General features: G+C 39.0%; 1 protein-coding gene across 3 annotated transcripts in view; it reads right to left on the reverse strand.

Annotated features, from left to right (window-relative positions):
- LOC127450121 (protein naked cuticle homolog 1-like) overlaps positions 1-22,093 on the reverse strand; it is a 41,087-nt gene that overhangs the window by 5,449 nt on the left and 13,545 nt on the right. For all 3 annotated transcript variants that reach the window (XM_051713943.1, XM_051713933.1, XM_051713927.1), the window contains exons 4-7: positions 4,671-4,728; positions 2,422-2,525; positions 2,208-2,303; positions 1,562-1,709 (exon numbers count right to left, since the gene is read on the reverse strand). In XM_051713943.1, the coding sequence (XP_051569903.1) occupies positions 1,562-1,709; positions 2,208-2,303; positions 2,422-2,525; positions 4,671-4,728 (406 nt within the window). The remainder of the gene's footprint in view (positions 1-1,561; positions 1,710-2,207; positions 2,304-2,421; positions 2,526-4,670; positions 4,729-22,093) is intronic.

Below are 22,093 nucleotides of genomic sequence, written 5' to 3' on the forward strand. Positions count from 1 at the left end.
ACTGTGGTAGAGAACATAACAAGAACAGCATAATTCACCCAAATATGAAAATTGTACTCACTCTCACCCTTCACTTTATTTTTTTCAATGTTACACAAAAGGCTGAATGTCCAGGCTGATCCTCTGAAAGGTAAATGACACTCTCAAGCTCCAAAAAGGACAGAAAATACCATAAAAGTAGTACATACAACTTGCATGCTATATTCCAAGTCTTCTAAGGCAGCTTTTTGTAAGAGGCAGACTGAAATTTAAAGGTGTTATGTCACTAGCAGCACCAGTGGGAGCTGCAAAAATGAATGACTTTATACATATTTTATACAGGTTTCGAAGCATTCGGCCATCTTTCATTGGTCAACCAAACAAGTGGTCCCACCTCAAACTCACAACATTTGTTGAGCCAAACAGAAAACTGAATGTTTTTAAGCACCACAGAGCCACAGCATTTACACTCTCCTATGAAGTCAACCTACAAATTGATTTCTTATAGTTGTCTCAGCACATTAAGCTGGGATAGAAGTAAGTTCACTCACTGAGCACTTTATTAGGAACGCCTGTACACCTAGACTTGTTCGAGGCGACAGAAAGGCTACGGTAACTCAGACAACCAATCTGTACAATTGAAGTGAGCAGAATAGCATCTCAGAATGCACAACTCATCAAATCTTGAGGCGGATGGGCTACAACAGCAGAAGACCACGTCAAGCACTTTATTAGGACCATAGTGTTCCTAATAAAGCGCTCAGTGAGTGTAGGTAAACATCTAAACATAATTACACACTTCACCTTTAAGTCATTATTCACCGAAAATCTTGCTCCCTGCTCTAGCTCTCAAATAATTTTAAAATAATTAAAATATTAAAATAAATTAAAAAATTAAAATAATTTCCGCACATTCAAATATGGTGCACTCACGATAATTACAAGAACCGATAACGTTTGTAGGCACTTTCCTCTCCACCTTCTTCTAATATGGTGTTGAATGTGCTGGATGTCTGGCTATTTTCAAACAAAAAAGTTTTAGGAAAAAAAAAAAAAAAAAACTTACATTTTGGTCTGTTCCTCACACAAAGCTATTGTCTGGCTATTAAGAAAACATGGAATGTAGTGCATTAATCATAAGGACTACTTTGTCCGTTTTTGGAGCTTGACAGTCCCAGTTATTACTCACACTGTATGAAAAAAACAAAAACAGTGTAAACATTCTGCCTAACATCTCCTTTTGTGTTTCATGAAATAAAGTAAGTCATACAGGTTTAGAATGAGTGCAAGTAGATGATTTTTATTTAGGGGTGAATTTTCCCTAATGTCTCTCATATCAGCTGTTTTAGTCTTAGGCCACGTCCACACTTATCTGTTTTCGGCTGAAAACTAGGTTTTCCCTAATGTCATCTTTTTCCAAAGTATGCAGTAAAAGAGAGCATTTTGGAAGTCTGTATTCTCTGCAGAGGAAAGCACCGTTCTAATGTGGATGAGAGGCATAAACGTAGCAAAATCAATGTGTTTTCAAATGAAAATGTATTAGTGTGGATATGGCGTTATTCTCAGAAAACTCTCTGTTTACCTGTGTTGGTCTGAGTGCAGTTCCTCCATCTCTGGCTGGAGTCTGGGGAGACAGAGAGCTTCACTCTGAGGGTCTTACTGCTACTGGGAGAGTGATTCACTGAAGCGTCCACCACCTCGTATATAGTGTGCAGGAGACTGGTGATGTCCTGGAGGGAGAGAGATAGGAAAACAAAGAGAGAGGGAGAAAAAGCATGAAATTAATTATTACTGTATTCTGTTTAACTGAGAGATCTTCATTGATAATAGGCGGTTGATTACAGTCTTTTGTATTCTGCGCAAGCCTGTACCATAAGATATGATAAGATGCATGCATTATTCATTATTCATACACAGACACATCCATTATGTGTTAATCAATCTCCATAGCCTCTGTGCAGGAAGGCAGTGGAAAGCACACATACACACAAAACACTCTATACATCTGACACCATTTAGCAAAATCAATGAAACGTTGAGCAAGTATTAAGTTGAGGAAAATAGTGAGACAGCGAAAGGAAAAGAAATAACTGAACTAAAGATGGAGAGAGACAGAGTTAAAGACACACAGTGAGCGGCATCCATTTTTCATGTCCTATTAATGCTGGGCTTTCCCATGACAAAAGACATTAGTCACTGCTCTCACAGCACAGAGGTCTCTGTCTTACCTCTCTCGTGACCTTGCCATTGTTATCGAAGTCATAAAGGGTGAAAGTCCACTCCTGCCTGTTATCTTCCTCTACTGATACAGCACACTCCAACTCCTGATTAATAAACAACAATGGATAATCATTATTTCAATAGTAACAAACACATATTGAAATATGCCCTGCTGGGTATGATGTGTTTGTAAAAGTATGTGTGTTTGTGCTTTATAATGACCTCAAACTGTAGTTGTTTTTGTTGTCCGACAGGGACAGACCCCTCAGTGTCCTGCATTCTCTCTTCAACACTGTAGCTGTCAGTCTTCTCAGGGGGAAGGGCCACTACAGGGGGAACACAGATTCAAAAAATACAGAGGAAACCTTTAAAAGAAGTGCTCAAAGAACTCTCAAAACAAGATATTTCATTCTCAGCAGTCAAAGGTTATGAGAGAGAGAGAGAGAGAGAGAGAGAGAGAGAGAGAGAGATTTAAGAGTAAAGGGAGAATGACTAGGAAGCACCCAGCTATTTTTGGACCAAACTACTATGTCATCTCTATTGCAGTCCTGTCATATTACACTGGACGCCCCTATAAAGATACTATTTTGAATTTAAAAATCAAAAGTACATATTGTGGTTTTATTTATTCTAAACTCTGCACTCTTTGTTAGTGCCTGGGAAGGTATTGATGGACATGTGGCACACACATAGAGTAGCCCATGTCCACACTCCAAATCAGTTGAAATTTGCTGTGGCGGCAGCACTTTTCACAATGCATATTGTTTGAAAGCTACTTTATAAAGAAAGGAGTGTTACAACACACACTAAGCAATCTATCCATGACAAGGAAAAACTCCCCAAGGTGCTTAGGTTGGATGAGAAAAAACGCTGAGAAAAACCAAAACTCTATGAGGAACAGACCAAAATTTAAGTTAAGTCAGGGCACGTTGTGCCAGGTTTGATGTCAATGATGCCACTGGTTCTTGCGTGAGATGTTACTGCTTAAATATGCCGAAGTGCAAATAAGATTTGAGAGCTACGGCAGAGGGAAAGATTTTAATGTGAAATTAATTTTCATTTTTGGGTGAACTATTCCTATAAAAGAGGACTGTGGGATATTAGCCATATGCCTTACTTCAGAAACACCTCCTTGATAACATATTTTTGTCTATGCCTGAAAATCACAACAAAATTCTGAATGAAAAAGAGATAATGTAAAAGAGGCCTGCTCTGATTTAGAGAATGGTTGTCAGGATTAGTCCTCAATACCCAAATTTCAAAAGCAGTTTGTTGCTTTGTTTATTGTGTGTAATAAGATGGAGATGTTTTAAGCGAGAGCAGATTTAACACAGCTCAGAAGACACGGCTCAGCACCAGGCTGGGTCCTGCAGGCTAAATCCCCGCCCCCCTGCCCCAAATCCCTGTGCTTTGAAGTTCCATTCTCAAACCTTTTGGCCCAGGATCAGTCCGTCTGTAAAACAGAATCTCTAATTAATTAAGCAAAGTCAAATCTGAAACAGTGTTTGTTGTACGAGCCAAAAGGATAGGCAGACACAACAGTATCTCTCTCTCTGTGTCTTCTCTTTATTTCTTCCTCTCTCTTATTCACTTCTCCTCCGTTGATCCGCTCAGATCAAAGAGGACCTGTCTTGTCCCTTTGCAGAGAGAGGCAAGGGAGGATGAATAAAGAAAAGAAAAGCACCAGAGGATGAGAGCAGTCGTCCCAGGGAGCTTTTACAGGTTTTTTGGAGGGAAACAGCGTCAGATCAGGGCTTTTGATCAGGGCCATAGACTCAAAGGCAATGCTGAGCTCCAGGGCTAAAGCCTGCTTGCCAGCCAGCTCACAATATACTGGAGGTGTTTACCTAGAGGACTAACAAATCGCCACAAAGAAGCTATACACACTCCGTACAAACACAGATACACACACATACACACCCACACACACACACATACACACACACACACACACACAAAGGAAGTGCAAACTCACATAGCAATATTCAAAGTCCTTCCCCACAGAGTGATGAGACCGGCTACAGAGAACCAGTGGCAGAGCATAAAAACCATGCTATACAGCACAGAGAATTGCTTGGGATTGTCCCAGAGTTTGCTTTGAATCTAAAAGTTCACCTGGAGTTCAGAATCAGTGAGGTGAGTGTTTAATAGCTAAAGTGGTTGTTTAGTACAGGCAGACGTACACTGAAATGCTCAGCCAGATGCTGTAACACCAAGTGATCATTCAAATTTGCTTAGTCAAAACTTCACATACCAGACTCCAAAAACGTATTTTTTTTAACCTAAAGCCTAGATAAGAAATTTGATCCCCACTCAGACTGATGCTATTAGATGGAATATCAACTTTAAAACCTTGAAGTCTTTATCCAAACCTTGATGACACAACCTTATTGCCATGCTATTTAGGGAGGAAAGTGATTAGACCTGTGAGGGCATTACAGAAGTGCAGGGTGCATGGTGAGACATTTTACCTTCTAAACGATAGTTATCATCACTGATACCCTCTGCATTACCTTCATCCAACGGGTTCTGCAGAGACAGAGAGAAAGAGAGAGAGAGAGAGAGAGAGAGAGAGAGAGAGAGAGAGAGAGAGAGAGGGTTATCTTCAAAGGAAAATGCTGCAAAAATGACAAAGCCATAAACTGTGCCAAACTAAAGCAATGACCATATTTACAACAAAAAATACACAGATATGTCATCTCTTCTTTATTTTTTGCTTTTAGCCTCTTTGTATTATAGAAACAACATATTATAAGTGAGAGAGTGGGAAAATGGATTCAGAACATGATGCAGGTTGGATTCAAACCTGAATCTCCCACATGAGCAATGCAGCTCAACCACTAGACCGAAGTTCCAAAGAAATAAGATAAATGTACTTAACGGATGACATGACACTGAAGGAATGAAAAAGATGGAAGAGTAATAGACTAGTTTAGTAACAGTCTAGTAATGTTTTCCATAGGTGAATTGATAATTAACAATAAATTAAACCTTTAAAGACAGACCTACCATGAGCTCAGAGGTTGTTAATCGATGGCATATGCTCCTGTTGAAGCCAGAAGTCTGCGTAATTTTAGCTTCATTTTTTTAAAATTATTAATAGTTAAATTCCTGGGGGCATGTTACAAAAAACTTTAGATCTTAACTTAAAGTCTTAAGTTAAGATCTGATCAGTTAAGTTAGGACTTTTCACAAATTCATATTACAGAAGCAAATCCTAACTGTAGTTAAGATAAGATAATGCATTTAGGAAATTTGATTCTGTAATTGATTTTGTTCTAAATGGTTATCATGGTTACGAAACAGATAAGATAGGATTTTAAAGTTAGGATCTTTCTGTAATGCGGCCTCTGGTTAATAACTACACTACCCATAAGTCTTGAAGAGAAAGATCCACCAATCAGATTCCCGGCCAAAACGAGGCCAAAAATCGTGCCAAACGAGTTCTGCAGTGACCGCACTTTCCCATGTGAATGATGCAACAGAGTGGGCCTCCCCACACTCTCAAACTACTTGTATATTTGTAAATATCTGAATATTATAATAAATGTATATTTTACATATAAACGCTCAAAAACCACTTTATTAGGAACACCTGTACACCTACTTATTCATGCGATTATCTAATCAGCCAATCGTGTGGCAGCATTGCAATGCATAAAATCGTGCAGATACGGGTCAGGAGCTTAAGTTAATGTTCACATTAACCATCACAATGGTGAAAAAATGTGATCTCAGTGATTTCGACTGTGGCATGATTGTTGGTGCCAGGCGGGCTTGTTTGAGTATTTCTGTAACTGCTGATCTCCTGGGATTTTCACGCAAAACAGTCTCTAAAGTTTACTCAGAATGTGCCAAAAACATCCAGTGAGCTGCAGTTCTGCAGACGGAAACTCCTTATTGATGAGAGAGGTCAACAGAGAATGGCCAGACTGGTTTGAGCTGACAGAAAGGCAACAGTAACTCAGATAACCACTCTGTACAATTGTAGTGAGCAGAATAGCATCTCAGAATGCACAACACGTCGAATCTTGAGGCGGATGGGCTATAATAGCAGAAGACCACGTTGTGCACTTTATTAGGGATTGTAGTTCATTCCCTCTATATATATGTTAAGTACACAGTATTGTACCTTTGTTTTTGTGTCTGATTTTAAAGGGTATTTTGCTTGAATTTGAAATTAACATTTGTGATATTGTGATAAACCTCAGAGCTGGCTGAATTGGTTCATGGCTTTGAACGCTTTTATGAAGACTTCTGAAATCCCTATGGAAAAAAACACTTCCGGAGCCAAAACTGTTGTAAATGTGGACAGGCGCTGTTGCACTCTAGATATATTATGACAGATGGAGCCTGTATGAGTGATGAGAGCCCGTCTAGCACAATCCATATAAGAGAATGTAGCAGGTGTGGTTATCCTGGATATTGGCCCTTTATCAGCTGCCCAGCAACATCCTAAAACATTACAACATTTCAAGTTTCCAAAAATATATATTTGACGCAGAGATACTGATATCTCTTGTACTCTCTTGACAGGTGATTTAGGGTCAGTGTCTCGTTCTTCCTTTCCCGTTTGTTAGCAGAAGTGTCTCATTTAAAACCATCCTACCTTTTTCCACACATATTGGTCCTCTACAACATTTCTGTCATGTTCCCAACCAACCATCAGTCCAGTAGAACTCCTGTCTGTCACACACCTGCTACCTCTATCTCACAGAGAATTCATTTATCTTGCCCAAAGACTGACCCTGCAACTGCTGTTGAAGCTCTGCAGCTGTGTGAATATGTGTACATACACTGTTCCTGCCTATGAGGGGCTGCTTTGTCTTTATCTACTATAGACAGGCACACTAAATGTCTTACTGTAGTGCCTCAAGCCATACACTGCCCACTAGAGACACAAAGCCACACACACAAGCACACATTCACCATAATGCTCGAGAGGTTAGTCGATAGCATGCAATGGGAAAGAGCGAATTATGCGTTGTCTGGATGATGGATGGGTTGTATTATAAATACGAGTTCTTCTCTTTTTCTTGAAACAGACTTTCTCCAACTATTTCTCTTTCACTTTTTCACTCTTTCTTTCTCTCTCCTTCAAGGTCAAGTTCGGGTAAAGCACTGGAATGAGGCTTCAATAGCACTACTTGGCCCTTTCAAATGAGTGTGCTGTGTTGGTGTGAGAGTGAGTACATGACTGTGTGTTATTACGCAGGACATTGAGGGCCGTGAGAAACTCACTAATCCCTAAAGTTCACCTCTAAGAGGCGTTTAGCAGAATCACTGTGGCGTCTGTCCGCCCATCTAAGAGACCTTTAAAAAGCTCTATAGAGCCCTTCCCCAGTCACACATCCCCACACATTATCGCCCTTCTTGCGTCATCTCTTCTCATCCCCACCAGAGTCTCTGGATCCCCGCAAGTCCCAAAAATCTGCTGAAACAGGCTCAACCACATAATAATAATAATAATAATAATAATAATAACAATAATAATTTATACAGCTAAATCATTTTATATTTTTTATTTCCAGCAAAAAGAAATATGAGCATCACCAATAAGAAACAATAACAGATACAAGAGCAATAAACAGGGTCTGCAAAAAAGAAGAAAGATGACAGTGCAAACTTGGATGGAAACATACATAAAAAAATGGCATGAAGGATTACAGAATACCCTGAAAAATGTGGCTACCTCAAGGATATAATTTTACTTGACTTCACCAATAAAAAATTACTGTAATCTAATTTGACAGGAAAATTTAGTCTGATTAAATAAAAACATTTTAGCGCATTTTAGGTTACCTGTCAAAATATTTTTACAGTGTAAGAGGGACTCAAGGATCAGAAAGATTTGTGTAACATTGATCAAAACAAAACGTTTTCCATTGGGTTTGAAAAATACGGAGAGATGGTCAAACCATTGTCATTTGACATAAAAAGTATACCATGTTACTGTATGATTACCATACTCAGTATTTACATGGTATTCCAATGTACTTAAAAGAATCCTGTGGAATTACCATGTTAAATTTCCAAATATCCGTGGTAATACCATGGTACTTTTGGTCCTTTTTTGTTAGTGAACAGCCAACCTTCCAAATAGGACAACTAACAACACGCTACACAAAGGGCTAACACTCATGCATCAGCTCCATTACACACAGACACACTGCATTACACTGACCTGGGGACTGTCCTTTTAAATGATTTGCTTTTGCATGCTGTTCTGAAAACATCACAGGCTAATTGGCCAAGAAGAGTGTAATCAATAGTGGCTGATCTCTTTTCAACATTGTAACATGAAGCTGAAGAGGGATCTGCACACACTCAGCAAAGCGGGGTGTATGTGAGGGTATGTGACCATATACTTCAGGTCACTCTCTAATGTATGGGCACTGAGTGCCATTAATAGCGCAATTGAAAACACTAAGAAGAAGAAGAAAAAAAGAAAGTCTTTGGGACAGAGTTTGCGTGTGAAGAGGGAAAGACAGGCAAAGAGGCTTTAGATTAAAAGCGTTATTTTGTAATTTCACAGATGAAGTCTTGTGATTGGCATTTTAAACAAATGAAAATCATCAGTGTGAACTTCTTGAGACTAACTCCCAACGTGAACACATACTATGTCTAACTCCCAACGTGAACACATACTATGTCTATATTTGTTTCTGGTCTGTATTACAGAGTGTTTATAAATATTTATAACAGATGGAACAATGGCATTTCTGCCTCACAAGCATCATGAAAAGCCTGTGAAACATCAACAAGGCCTTCAGTCAATCTTTGCCAGCAACCAGAAACTCTTTTCCAAACACCATGTTTCACACTCTGCAGAAAACCAACCAGAACTTTTTTGTTTTAACACAAGCCAAAAGAGGAGAAAAGAGAACTTCCACATACACACATATATCGGGCACCCTACTGCTGCAATAAACTTATCTGTAGAAGTACATGAATTCAGTATTAAAATGTAAATGTTAATAAAGAGTTAAAAGAGAGCAAAGAACGGCAGAAGTGAAAAACAGTAACGAGCCGTTCATACAACATGTGTTCTTGCATTCAAGAGCAATGAGACAGCACAAGATGCTGTAAGCTGCCCAAAACATTTATCTAATGCATGTGTACATAGACCAACACTTAAAAAATAGCAAACATAATGCAAGAACGTGTCCTGTAGAAGCCGTTCACACAGAACACATTCCATCTGCACTGTTTTTAAGTAAATGTTCAATGCAACACAACAGATCAATGCAAAAAAATGGACCATCAGATTGGGGATGGGATAAGCACCTATGAAGCGAATAGGAGTTTAAGGTGCTGTAAGTGACTTTTTTTATTAAATGACATGCAGAAAACATCCCTATTACCTGTCAAAAATAGATGCCATGAATATCACACCTGTCTCTGTAACAGCACTGGGCTCTGTAAACAGCTGGGGGGAAAAAGACCACAGGCCAAGGTCAGATTCTTTGTTTAGCCAATTAGAAGACTTTGAAGCACTTTCTGCATGACAAACATTCTGCGTGTTGACAGTGCAGTCAACACTGCGTGCAGTGATTTTGACTGTGGCATGATTGTTGGTGCCAGACAGGCTGGTTTGAGTATTTCTGTAACTACTGATCTCCTGGGATTTTCATGCACAACAATCTCTAAAGTTTACTCAGAATGGTGCCAAAAGCAAAAACAAAAACAAAAACAAAAAAACATCCAGTGAGCACGGTTCTGTGGATGGAAACGCCTTGTTGATGAGAGAGGTCAACGGAGAATGAGCAGACAGGTTCGAGCTGACAGAAAGGCTACAGAATCTCAGATAACCGCTCTGTACAATTGTAGTGAGCACAATAGCATCTCAGAATGCTTAACATGTTGAACCTTGAGGCAGATGGGCTACAATAGCAGAAGACCACGTTGGACACTTTATTAGGACCATAGTGTTCCTAATAAAGTGCTTAGGGAAAAGGAAGCTGAGAGTGTCAGTTTGAGAGCTGTCCATTTGTTTCGCTTTGATGCTATTTTGCTACCATTGCTAGTACCTAGTGTACTAGTACCTGTACAATGTCAGTGTAACTGTTTGGTTTTGTTGACATCAAATCTAATTTTTTTTCTTACCTGTGAAACTGAGATGCTCTCCTGTTCCATCTCTGATTATAATGGTCTCCAAGTGAATCTGTCTGGGTGCGTGTCTTTGGAAAGTGGGGGTGTGTCTAATTCAGTGGCTAGTTTGTGGAAGTTCTACAACAGCTTATTCGCTAACAGCACCTTTAATGCGCTGGTAAACGAGCCTTTTGTTCAGTTCTGTAGTTCAGTTTTTAAAGAAAGAATGTGCCCTGTGTGAACCAACAGCCCCTATAAGAGAATGTGAGAGGAAGAGGATAAAGATGATGAATTTGTGTTTAGCACACAGGAGTAGTTGTTGGGTCTTGCCAGCTTAAACTTGGAAACATGGTCACATACATTGCCAAGTGTTCGTAAGTAAGTGTGTGTGTGTGTGTGTGTGTGTGTGTGTGTGTGTGTGTAAGGGACACCCACCAGTGTCTGGAACATTAATATATTAATACTTGGGTAAAAAATGCTGTAAAACTGCAGGGAGATAGCCAGGGGGAATACTCATCCTAAAACAAGATTAAGTATGTGCCTGAATTAGATTATGGAACTGGATGTGTCATTGTTCGGTTTGTCATTACAGTATGTGTGCATGTATCTGTACATGTGTGTATGTGAGTGTGGGAGTAAGTGAACGCAAATGTTTGTGTATGTTGTGGAAAGTCCTACTCTACTCTGTGTCTGTATTTTCTGTCTGTTTGCCATGCCACACGAGCTGATGGACAATTTACACAGCTGATGGCAGTTCTGCATGATCACAGGCCAGACACACTCACACATAAAACACACAGACATAGTTATCCATGATCAGTTGCCAACTCTTTGCTGAGCCACAGCCTTGAAACTTCATCAAACCCGGGAAAACCTAATTACGACCGTCTCTGTCTCTGTCACCTTCTCACTCCTACTCTGTCACATTCATTTTTCACACTCACAAACCACAGCCCTAATCATATTAAAACAAGGAATGAAAGAGAGACAAGAAACAATCAGGGTTCTGCACAATCTTGTGAACTACTGTCAACCAGAATTACTGCATTTTTAAATCAGTTCAAGCCTTCACAGACACAAGCACCTACAGGTGCCATATTTCACCAGCGAGACAATAAACTGCGCACATACAGTCATGAGCGCTGACAGAATAAGACCTGCGACTAAATTCTTTTTTAATCTGCCACGTCTGTTTTCTTGCTTAAGCGTATACAGTTACATGCTCCCAGATCTCAGGAGAGGGATGTATATGCTAGCCTGCCCCCAAGCACAGAGGGCATGGCAAACCAGTCTTCGCTAGCTAGAGGGCTAATCCAAAAATGACTCCCTAAACTCCCCTCAGTACCCTTACCCTACATACTTTCCTACATGTGAGGATGAAAGAGTCTGGAGTGCAGTGACCTACATAAGCACCCCATACTTACTGCAGAACAGACATCCCAGACAACATGAATTACTGACTGGAATGTCAGTACTGCATGCTTAATGTTAGTGGCACACTAACCAATTCGATCTTTTCGATAATGGTAGGGGATGTCACACTGTTGTTGCTGAAATTTTGTTGGTTTGTCACACTCACTAATTAAGAATGGAAGAGATGTAACAAATTAAATGACTGTCTCCAACATTTCTCTAACGATTCCCTGTCATGTATTATATCACGTATTACATTATCAACGTGAAGCTCACCGAAATAAAACAGAAGCAACGTGCAAACAGAAACAATCGGAATAGACTTAATTAGGATGCAATTCATGGATTGGCTTCACCCTGTGAATGTGTGTGATGTGTATTCGTCCCTTCGGGGCTTGCCATAGAAAGTATATGTTCATGTGCGCCGGGGCGCTTATCTGATTCAGAGAGAAAAAGGTTTACATTCAATAAACACAGACTGTTTTGCCTCTTCTTTCCTTATTTTATCATTCATTTAAGTTTAAGTGAACCCCTCACTGTAAATCCTAATAAGTTAGCAGAACTCAAAAAAACTGAGGCAGTTACATCAAATATTTAAGTTAATAGAACTTTCAGATTTTGATCTACACATTCATGCTAATCCCCCTTAACTTGAACTATTGAGTAAGTTAACTCATACATTGTAATGGGAATTAACATTAAATATAACTGAACTTAAAATTATCAAGCTGTAAACTCAACTTGAATACTTCAAGTGGAAGAAAACTAACTATCTAGAACTAGCTAGTACAGTGAATGCTAGCATGCTGAATGCATGCTAATTGGAAACACAATGTTTTTTTTAAGCATAGCAATTGCTCAACAAGTAAAACAATGTACTGTAAAGTAGAGGTCGACCGATAGTGGATTTTACCGATACTGATAAATAAGTTGAGCAGTACCTGTCGATAACCGATTAATCAACCGATAGTTTTTAAAATTGATACTGAATGAAAAAAATAACACAAAGTAAAATAGTGCTGAACTTTATTACAAAAATAAATAATACTGACTTAACCATGAAAATGTATTTTGTTTTATTTTTTTCCCTCCTTATTTTCTCCCCAATTTGGAATGCTCAATTCCCAATGCACTCTAAGTCCTCGTGGTGGCGTAGTGACTCACCTAAATCTGGGTGGCAGAGGACGAATCTCAGTTGTCTCCGTGTCTGAGATCATCAATCCGCGCATCTTATCACGTGGCTTGTTAAGCGCGTTACCGCGGAGACATAGCGCGTGTGGAGGCTCACGCTATTCTCCGCGGCATCCACGCACAACACACCACGCGCCCCAACGAGAGTGAGAACCACATTATAGCGACCACGAGGAGGTTACCCCATGTGACTCTACCCTCCCTAGCAACTGGGCCAATTTGGTTGCTTAGGAGACCTGGCTGGAGTCACTCAGCATGCCCTGGATTCAAAGTATTGTACTTTTTTAAACTAAATAAATGTATAAATATTAAGTGTTTTGGGAAAACACTTCAATAAACAGTTCACATGGTGTTACACTTGCACTGATTCCTACTACTCCTGACTCAAGTTTCATAATAACAGCAAAATAAAATACCACATTGTTTTTTATTCAGTACATTTGTATGTAGAGCAGCAATATTCCCAGATAGCAGTGGTATTCGGCTGAACTCGGTGGTGAAGTGGCTCAGACTATGAGCACAGTCCAGGGGCTGTTCAAACAGATGGAACACAACAGACTAGAACTGCATTTAAACAACTCATTGCTTAATCTGAGAAACGCTTATAAGAGAGCAAGATGCAATGGCCAAAGACCTCCACCAACTGTAAGGGGCTGTACACACTGAACGCTTGTTTATTCTGCATCTCGTGCAGGAGCGCTGTTTTTTAGATGATGTGTCTAATTAAAAAGAACTTTAAAAGCATATTGAGACACTTGCTTTCATGTGTTTCTGATTTGTTTATAGGTTTCTCTCGGCTGCATGAAGATATTAATTGACTTTCTTACATCACTTGCTTTAAATATGCAACTTAGCTGGCTAACGAATGCATAAACGTGACCAGCTTGATATAAACTAATGCAAATAGATGGTAATAGATGGTAACAATCGTGACATTTAAACATTTGGGTAGGACTTGCGTGTATTTTTGTCACAATGTTCTACTTCTTGAGGTTAGCTTTAATGTTAGCCTTGTCGGCAAGCATACTGCTGTTCTCTCCTAATGCAGCATCTAGTCAACAAATTAATTACTGTATAATGATATGACAACGTGTACTCTATACATACCTTTTTGTTGTTGATGTTTTAAATCCGCTCATGAAGTGTTCCGCTCCATGCAGAGTGTAGTCACACGTCAAAACAAACACCACAAGGCATCAATAAAGTGATAGTTTTTATTTTGCCTCTAGAGGCTGCTCTCATACTGTATAATGACAGCGGACCCTTCCCAGCCACTCCAGCACTGGACGGAACGGGGAAAAACTATCGGTGTGGATTTTTGCCGATAACCGATAGTTCCAGAAATCTGTTATCGGTGGCGATTAATCTGCAAAACCGATATATCAGTTGACCTCTACTGTAAAGCAATCTTAAATTGTACCTGTCCTCAACATAAGCTCAAGCTTCATTATTCACCATAGTTTTAACCTCCACAAACTTTAACACAACATAAACTCTTCTAAATATCACATCAAAACATTAAACAGTAACGAGTCTCCCCCTTCACATTCATCTTGCACAAAGACACATTATATAACACTTAATTTTAACATTTACTCTCCTTATCGAGTGCCATGCAAAGCATGCTGGAAAAAAGAAATCCCCTGCAAGATTCAGTGAAAATTATGTTCTTGTAAATTTAAAGAGACAAGTTAATTAAATGCAACACAATAAAACAATTCAAGTTACTTAAAAGTGTTAGTTCCGTGAACTCAAAAGAAAGAGAAAGTTCTAAATACTCATCAAGGTTAATTTATTTGGAAAAAATAGTTTGATTTAATTTTTCTCTACTCAAAAAAATAATTATTTTGAGCATTAGGGTTTACAGTGCCGACTTACACAATCCCCATTGATAAGTGTCTGCAATATGTGCATTTGCAGAGGACAAATTCTGGACAAGACCACATTTGTTGGGTTGCAGACAGTCATCATTTTTACATGCACGTTGAAAATTCGATATTCAATAAAACAATATTATGTCTTTTTAAAATGTCATTTAAATGTTTTAGTTGAACTGAAATACCAGTCCGGTTTTTTGAGGTCGGACAATCAGACCTAGAGATAATGCTCATCCAGCATGCAAGTTACTCGGACCACAAGTTACTTGGCCTCTGCGTTGTGCATTGTCACTTATTTGTCATCCTTCCTTCAAATTTTCAAATATGCATTGTGTCCTGTATACTTGTACAAACAGATGAAGACTGTAGCTTAACTAGGCAAAACCCACTGTATAACTGCGCATGTAAACATACTGAGTACAGCTTGTCTGTTCCTCAGTGTGAATTGGGGTAAGAAGGAGCTCATTAGTCACTGCCAAGGCCATAATAATCCACCACAACCAACTGCCTGATTGGTTGTTTTCAGAGGCCGTGGACAGAGTTGGTAGGGCCATTTACTCAGCAGGAAGTTGAGTTGGAGGGGCTGTAAACTCAAACCTGCTAACAGTTGTGCACATCAGCTCCCTTTTGATTTTGGAACAATTATGTACATGGTGCTTATGGTTGAAAATCTGCAAAAAATCAGTGAGAAATCTAAAAAACATTCAGGCTGCACTTGGCGTCATAACAAATCTGGGGCGAGCTTGTGGAGAACAGAGTGGGGAAGATTTACAGCGGATGGAAGATTGTGGTATACTGGCAGTTTGTGTGTGGAGTGATGAAACAACCCTCGCTTCAATGTTCAGCATTTTATAGTTAAAGTCCTAATAATTATTTGCCAGACATAGCAGAAAAAGCCCATTCCACGCATCCAGAATCCAAACACATGCTGCTAATTACTGAATCACATGTCTCTAAATCAAGGCAAGCTGAGCAACAGAAATGCAGTGAATGAGTGTGTGTGTGTCCAGATCTGTGCGTCTGTTAAAATGGTAAGCTTGCCTGAAGGCAAAGATAATAGGAGAATTAGACAATTATTAGACGTTTATCATTATATGTATCACTGATTTCATCAACTCCTCCCTCCTCTTCCTTAAAACACAGGGAGAAAAACATCACTTTGCACTCATGCACATATTAATACATACACAGTCCCAAAAACACACCTCTCATCACACAGCCACGGACAGATTAGAAACCGCTCACTCAGCATTGAGAGAGAGAAAGAAAGAGAGAGAGAGAGAGAGGCAGAGTCTGTATTTCTAAATGAGAGAAGGGGTCATTTTAGAGTCAAGACATCCAATGAAGCTCTTAACAATCCTTGCAGCATGCCTTGGTACAACACACACACACACACACACACACACACACTTTGATCTAAAAAAGATTAAGTCACACTTTACATTAAAGTGTCTTGAGTGTTAATGTTCCAGAAAAGCTACATAAGTAGATACTAGTACCAGATAACAGTACTGAACAACAGTATTGTACTTAATTACATTACTGTGTAGGGTGGACATTAAAGGTGTTGTTTTTATATGTAAATGTGTGAAGTATGTGTAAGTGTGTATTACTTTGTGTGTAGGCTATAAGTGCCAGCTCTTGGTCTTTGTATTTGGATGTTTAGGCCATGTGCAAAGGTTAGTAGTGATGGGTTACCAGATGTTGCGTCTGGCTCAGAGGAAAGTCAGACCCTATTTTTTGCAAATTATTGTTCAATATCAGCTTTTATTGGCAGTTGAAGTATTTGCAGTAGGCATTGTTTCTTGTGTCCTTGATAATGGTGATTATATAAGTAAAATTGAAGACACATGACTTTAGTACCATGCACATTTTAACATATGCATCTGTGCTCTTTATGCCCTTTTCATATTGTCTGAACAAAGTGGACATAAATAAATATAAAAAATGTAAGCAGCACCTTTTATGTATGTAAAAGGCTCCATGGTCATTTCTAGATGAGATAAACATTGCAAACATTTCCTCACACATTTCCTCATCCACATCAAAGCATTCTACACTTTCACCACACACTCACCAGTGTCCACAGAAACACACACACACACACACACACACACACATGTTGGTATTTGTGGTTTAAGAGGACTCTCCATAGCCATAATGTATTTTATACTGTAAAAGCTATATATTTTATCCCCTAACCCTACTCCTAAACCCAACCCTCACAGAAAACGTTCTGCATTTTTACATAAAAAACAAAAACAAAAACAAAAAAATACATTGTTTACTATGTAATCAAAGAATCCGAATCAGAATGAGAATCAGAATGAGGTTTATTGCCAAGTATGCTTACACATACAAGGAATTTGTCTTGGTGACAGGAGCTTCCAGTGCACAACAATACAAAACAAGACAAGCAACAAGACATAAACAATTAAAAATAATTAAAAATTGAATAAAAAAATAAATAAAAAAAATTGAATAGAAAATAAAGTATATATGGAATACACAATAAGATATATATATATATATATATATATATATATATATATATATATATATATATATATATATATATACACACACACATATACATATATACATACATACACACATACATACATACACATACATACATACACACATACACATACGTAGTACACATCTAAATACAAATCTGTTATATATAGTGCAAGGGAATGTAATTGCAGAAGAGGTTGGATGTGTTGGATAAATATAAAAAGACTAGACTGTAAATTGCACATCATTATTGCTCAATGAGGCAGTTTTAACTGTTCATGAGATGGATAGCCTGAGGGAAAAAACTGTTCCTGTGTCAGACGGTTCTGGTGCTCAGAACTCTGAAGCATCGGCCAGAACGCAACAGTTCAAAAAGGTAGTGGGCAGGGTGAGTGGGGTCCAGAGTGATTTTTCAAGCCTTTTTCCTCATTCTGGAAGTGTATAGTTCTTGAAGGGATGGCAGAAGGCAACCAATAATCCTCTCAGCATTCCGAACTGTCCTTTGTAGTCTTCTGATGTCTGATTTCATAGCTGAATCAAACCAGACAGATATTGAAGTGCAGAGGACAGACTCAATGACCGCTGAGTAGAACTGTATCAGCAGCACCTGTGGCAGGTTGAACTACCTCAAATGGTGAAGGAAGTACAACCTCTGCTGGGCCTTTTTCACAATGGAGTCAATGTGGGTCTCCCACTTCAGGTCCTGGGAGATGGTAGTGCCCAGGAACCTGAATGACTCCACTGCTGTTTAGAATGATGAGGGGGGTCAGTGTTGTGGTGTTCCTCCTAAAGTCCACAATCATCTTCACCGTTTTGAGCGTGTTCAGCTCAAGGTTGTTTTGACTGCACCAGACAGCCAGCTGTTCAACCTCCCTTCTGTATGCAGACTCATCGTCATCTCGGATGAGGCCGATGACAGTGGTGTTGTCTGCAAACTTCAGGAGCTTGACAGAGGGGTCCTTAGTGATGCAGTGATTGGTGTAGAGGGAAAAGAGTAGTGGGGAGAGCACACATCCCTGGGGGGCACCAGTGCTGATTGTACAGGTGCTGGAAGTGAATTTCCCCTGTCTCACATGCTGCTGCCTGTCCATCAGAAAGCTGGTAATCCACTGACAGATAGACATGGGAACAGAGAGCTGGTGTAGTTTAGTCTGGAGTATAGCTGGGATGATGGTGTTGAAAGCTGAACTGAAGTCCACAAAAAGGATCCTTGCATATGTCCCAGGTCTGTCCAGATGTTGCAGGATATGATGCAATCCCATGTTGACTGCATCCTTCACAGATCTGTATGCTCGATAAGAAAATTGAAGGGGATCTGGAAAGGGTCTAGTGATGTCCTTCAGGTGAGCCACTACCAGTCTCTCAAATGATTTCATGACCACAGACGTCAGGGAGACAGGTCTGTAGTCATTAAGTCCTGTGATTTTTGGTTTCTTTGGGACAGGAATGATGATTGAGCATTTGAAGCAGCATGGGACTTCACACTGCTCCAGTGATCTATTGAAAATCAGTGTGAAGATGGGGGCCAGCTGGTTAGCACCGGATCTAAGACACGCGGGTGAAACACCATCTGGGCCCTGTGCTTTCCTTATCTTTTGTTTTCGGAAGACATGGGACACCTCTTCTTCACAGATCTTAAGTGCAAGTTGAGTAGCAGGAGGGGGTAGGAGGGGAGTTGTAGGAGGTGTTGGTGTTTGTGTGAAGTGAAGGTCAGAGCGGGTGTGGGGTGTGAGATTGGGCTTTTCAAATCTACAGTAGAACACATTCAGGTCATCAGCCAGTTGTTGGTCCACCACAGGGTTGGGGGTAGGAGTCCTGTAATTCGTAAGTTGTTTCATGCCACTCTACACTGATGCAGGGTCGTTAGCTGAAAACTTGTTTTTCAGCTTCTAAGAGTATCTCCTTTTAGCCACTCTGATTTCCTTATTCAGTGTGTTCCTGGCCTGATTGTGCAAGACTTTATCCCCACCTCTGTAAGCATCCTCTTTGGCCTGACGAAGCTGCCTGAGCTCTGCTGTAAACCATGGTTTGTCACTGTTAAACATTAAATAAGTCCTAGTAGGAATGCACATATCCTCACAGAAACTGATATATGATGTAACAGTATCTGTAAGCTCGTCCAGATTGGTGTCTGCAGCCTCAAAAACACTCCAATCAGTGCAGTCAATGCAGGCTTGTAGTTCCAGCTCAGCTTCATTGGTCCATCTCTTTACAGTCCTTACCACAGGCTTAGCAGATTTTAGTTTCTGTCTGTAGGTTGGAAGAAGATGAACCAGACAGTGATCAGAGAGTGACGAATTCATGACGAAATTGATGTGTTATTGTAGTGTGCTCCCTTAAAACGCATTTTGCTTTCCAACAAAAGTGAATAACTGTGTCCATAAACAGTAGTCAATATGACTCGTGGGCTGTGTTCCATGATTTCTAAAGTCACACAACAGATTTATGTGTGGAACTGACCCAAATTGCAAATGGGTTATTCTCAAAATAATTTGACTTTCTAACTTACAAAATATTGAAATTTCCCATTCAGTTCAGTTTTTGCCCATAAACGCTGAGGGTAAACATTTTGTAACATGTTGACATTATTTTTATTCATAAAGAACAACTTGGCTTTTGTTCTTTCTTTAATTATTTAATTTTGTTTCACGAACGAAGCAAGTTAACACTAAATTAACACTAATGAGGGTTAAAAGGGTTACAACACCAAATTTTGAGGGTTCAATGAGGTACAACACCAAATTTTTGTGTGTGAAAATATTACAGTTAAAATGTGAATTAATAACTTTTTAACATGCTGGGAAAAATCACTATATGCATATTTAAGCAGCCTCTGAAAATATTTTGAAAACATTAAAAAAAAAAAAAATGTTTTAACATTGATAACACCAATGCCATGAAATTAAGGGACAAACATTCTTTTTAAATTATTCAAATTATTAATAATAATTTTGTTTTGCTTTTTTGCACACTTGTTCGTCCTTGCACTAATGCTTCTATTAAAAATAAGTACAAAATAAATACATAGATAACTTTAAATGTCATACAAGTCATGTAACATATCAAAACATTTTTTTAGGCATTGATTTCAAATATATTTTCTAAAAAAAAAATAAAAACAGAGTCAAACCAGGTTATAGGGGGTGCTAGATGGCACACAAAACTGAATCCTCCATCTGCATTCAAATCTCAGAACGTTTTACATCTCATCTCATTTTTTCACTCTGGAGAGTAATTTTTAATTAAAACTGATAGTTGTAAGAATTTATACTTGTTAAAACCGCCACAGCAGTATCTATAAAATATATATTTTCAAAATCCTCCAGTAACAATTGATTGTGATTAGCTCATTCTGAACAGTACTGCCAAAAGTAACAGGTGCCACATGACAGCGCCGTCTATGCGCTGCCAGCTTCAGCAGCAGTCTAGTGGTCTGTCATCGTGTTTTTCCGAAAATAAATATGTTTAATTTAGTAAATGATTTAAGCAACATTTTTTTTACGTTTTTCTATAATTCAAGCAATTTTTAAGCACCTCTTGGTAAAAATGGCTATTTTCAAGGGTTTTCCAGGACTTAAATTTGAAAAAGCCAAATTCAAGTACTTCAAGCACTTCAAGCACCTTGTACAAACCCTGTCATAAACCACGTTTATAGCATAATTACATGTGTATAATCTAGAATAGTGTTAGTGAATAGTCCTCGTAAACCATACCTGAACCCATCCACACATACACACACACACACATCCAACCTAATCTCTATTACTCACATTCACAGAGACACTCTCTGTGTAGACATATGGATATTATAGGTTTAAATCTACTAATGCTCCAGTTGGAGCAGGACATATTAAAGGTCTCTACCCTTTATTTACTGTAATTAGCCAAAACCCTTCAGTTTAAATCACATCCCTGAACCATGATTTGCTACTTGCTTTTGCCAGTCGTTGCAAGGTGGTATCCATGAATCAATATTCAAAATTCTGGAGAACCTTTTATTGGACAAACTTTTGGATATGCCTGTAAGTGCAAAATGAGTCATCAATATTTTTGGTCAGCTTTCCTGGAAGAGAAAAACTGTAAATTTTAATTGTGAAGATCTGCTAAAAGTTAATTTTGTCAACATTTAGCAGTAGCATTTTGATGGCCTCAAAGCTAACAGGCATGGACTAAAAGCCTCAAAACTCCAATTGTGGGCTGAGGTTTATATGCTGCAACTTCTAACCAGCTGTTGACCCAAGACTAAAATGTCAGCATTCCCAAAGGAACAACTTCTTTGAAGACCACCTCTACACCCCAAACACAAAACTTTGATGACAAACTGTTGTAGGTAGAATTATTAGTGAGAGATAAAAGCATCAATCTAAAGACTTCACAGTCAACAATAGGAAACTTATTAAGATAAAATGAAGAAAACTTATAGTACTGGTGTTTCTATACTCTCATTTACTAAAGATACCTTTAAACCAGGAGACCTGGAGTCTCTCTTTAGGTTTAATGGTGTCTCAAGTAAAGAGAGAGTGAAAGAGAGTCAGAGCTTTGAAGCACTGAAAATGATGCAGCGCGTCCCGTTTGTTCTACTCTCTGTTTCCCTTAGGTGATCCCTTTTTTCCTCTTTAAAAGCAGAGATAATGAATAACTAAACTACCCCAAAAACAGAGAAAGGACTTTTCAAACATTGTGTCTGAAACTACAGCCTGTTCCTCTCTCAAGGACTTGAAACTCCAGAGTAACAAAGAGCTGGAGATTTATAGGAATGGCAAAACAAGTCAGAGATTTATCAAATCCTTCAATATTATTAT

This window comes from Myxocyprinus asiaticus, chromosome 2 (assembly GCF_019703515.2).
Source record: "Myxocyprinus asiaticus isolate MX2 ecotype Aquarium Trade chromosome 2, UBuf_Myxa_2, whole genome shotgun sequence".
Classification (NCBI taxonomy): Eukaryota; Metazoa; Chordata; class Actinopteri; order Cypriniformes; family Catostomidae; genus Myxocyprinus; species Myxocyprinus asiaticus.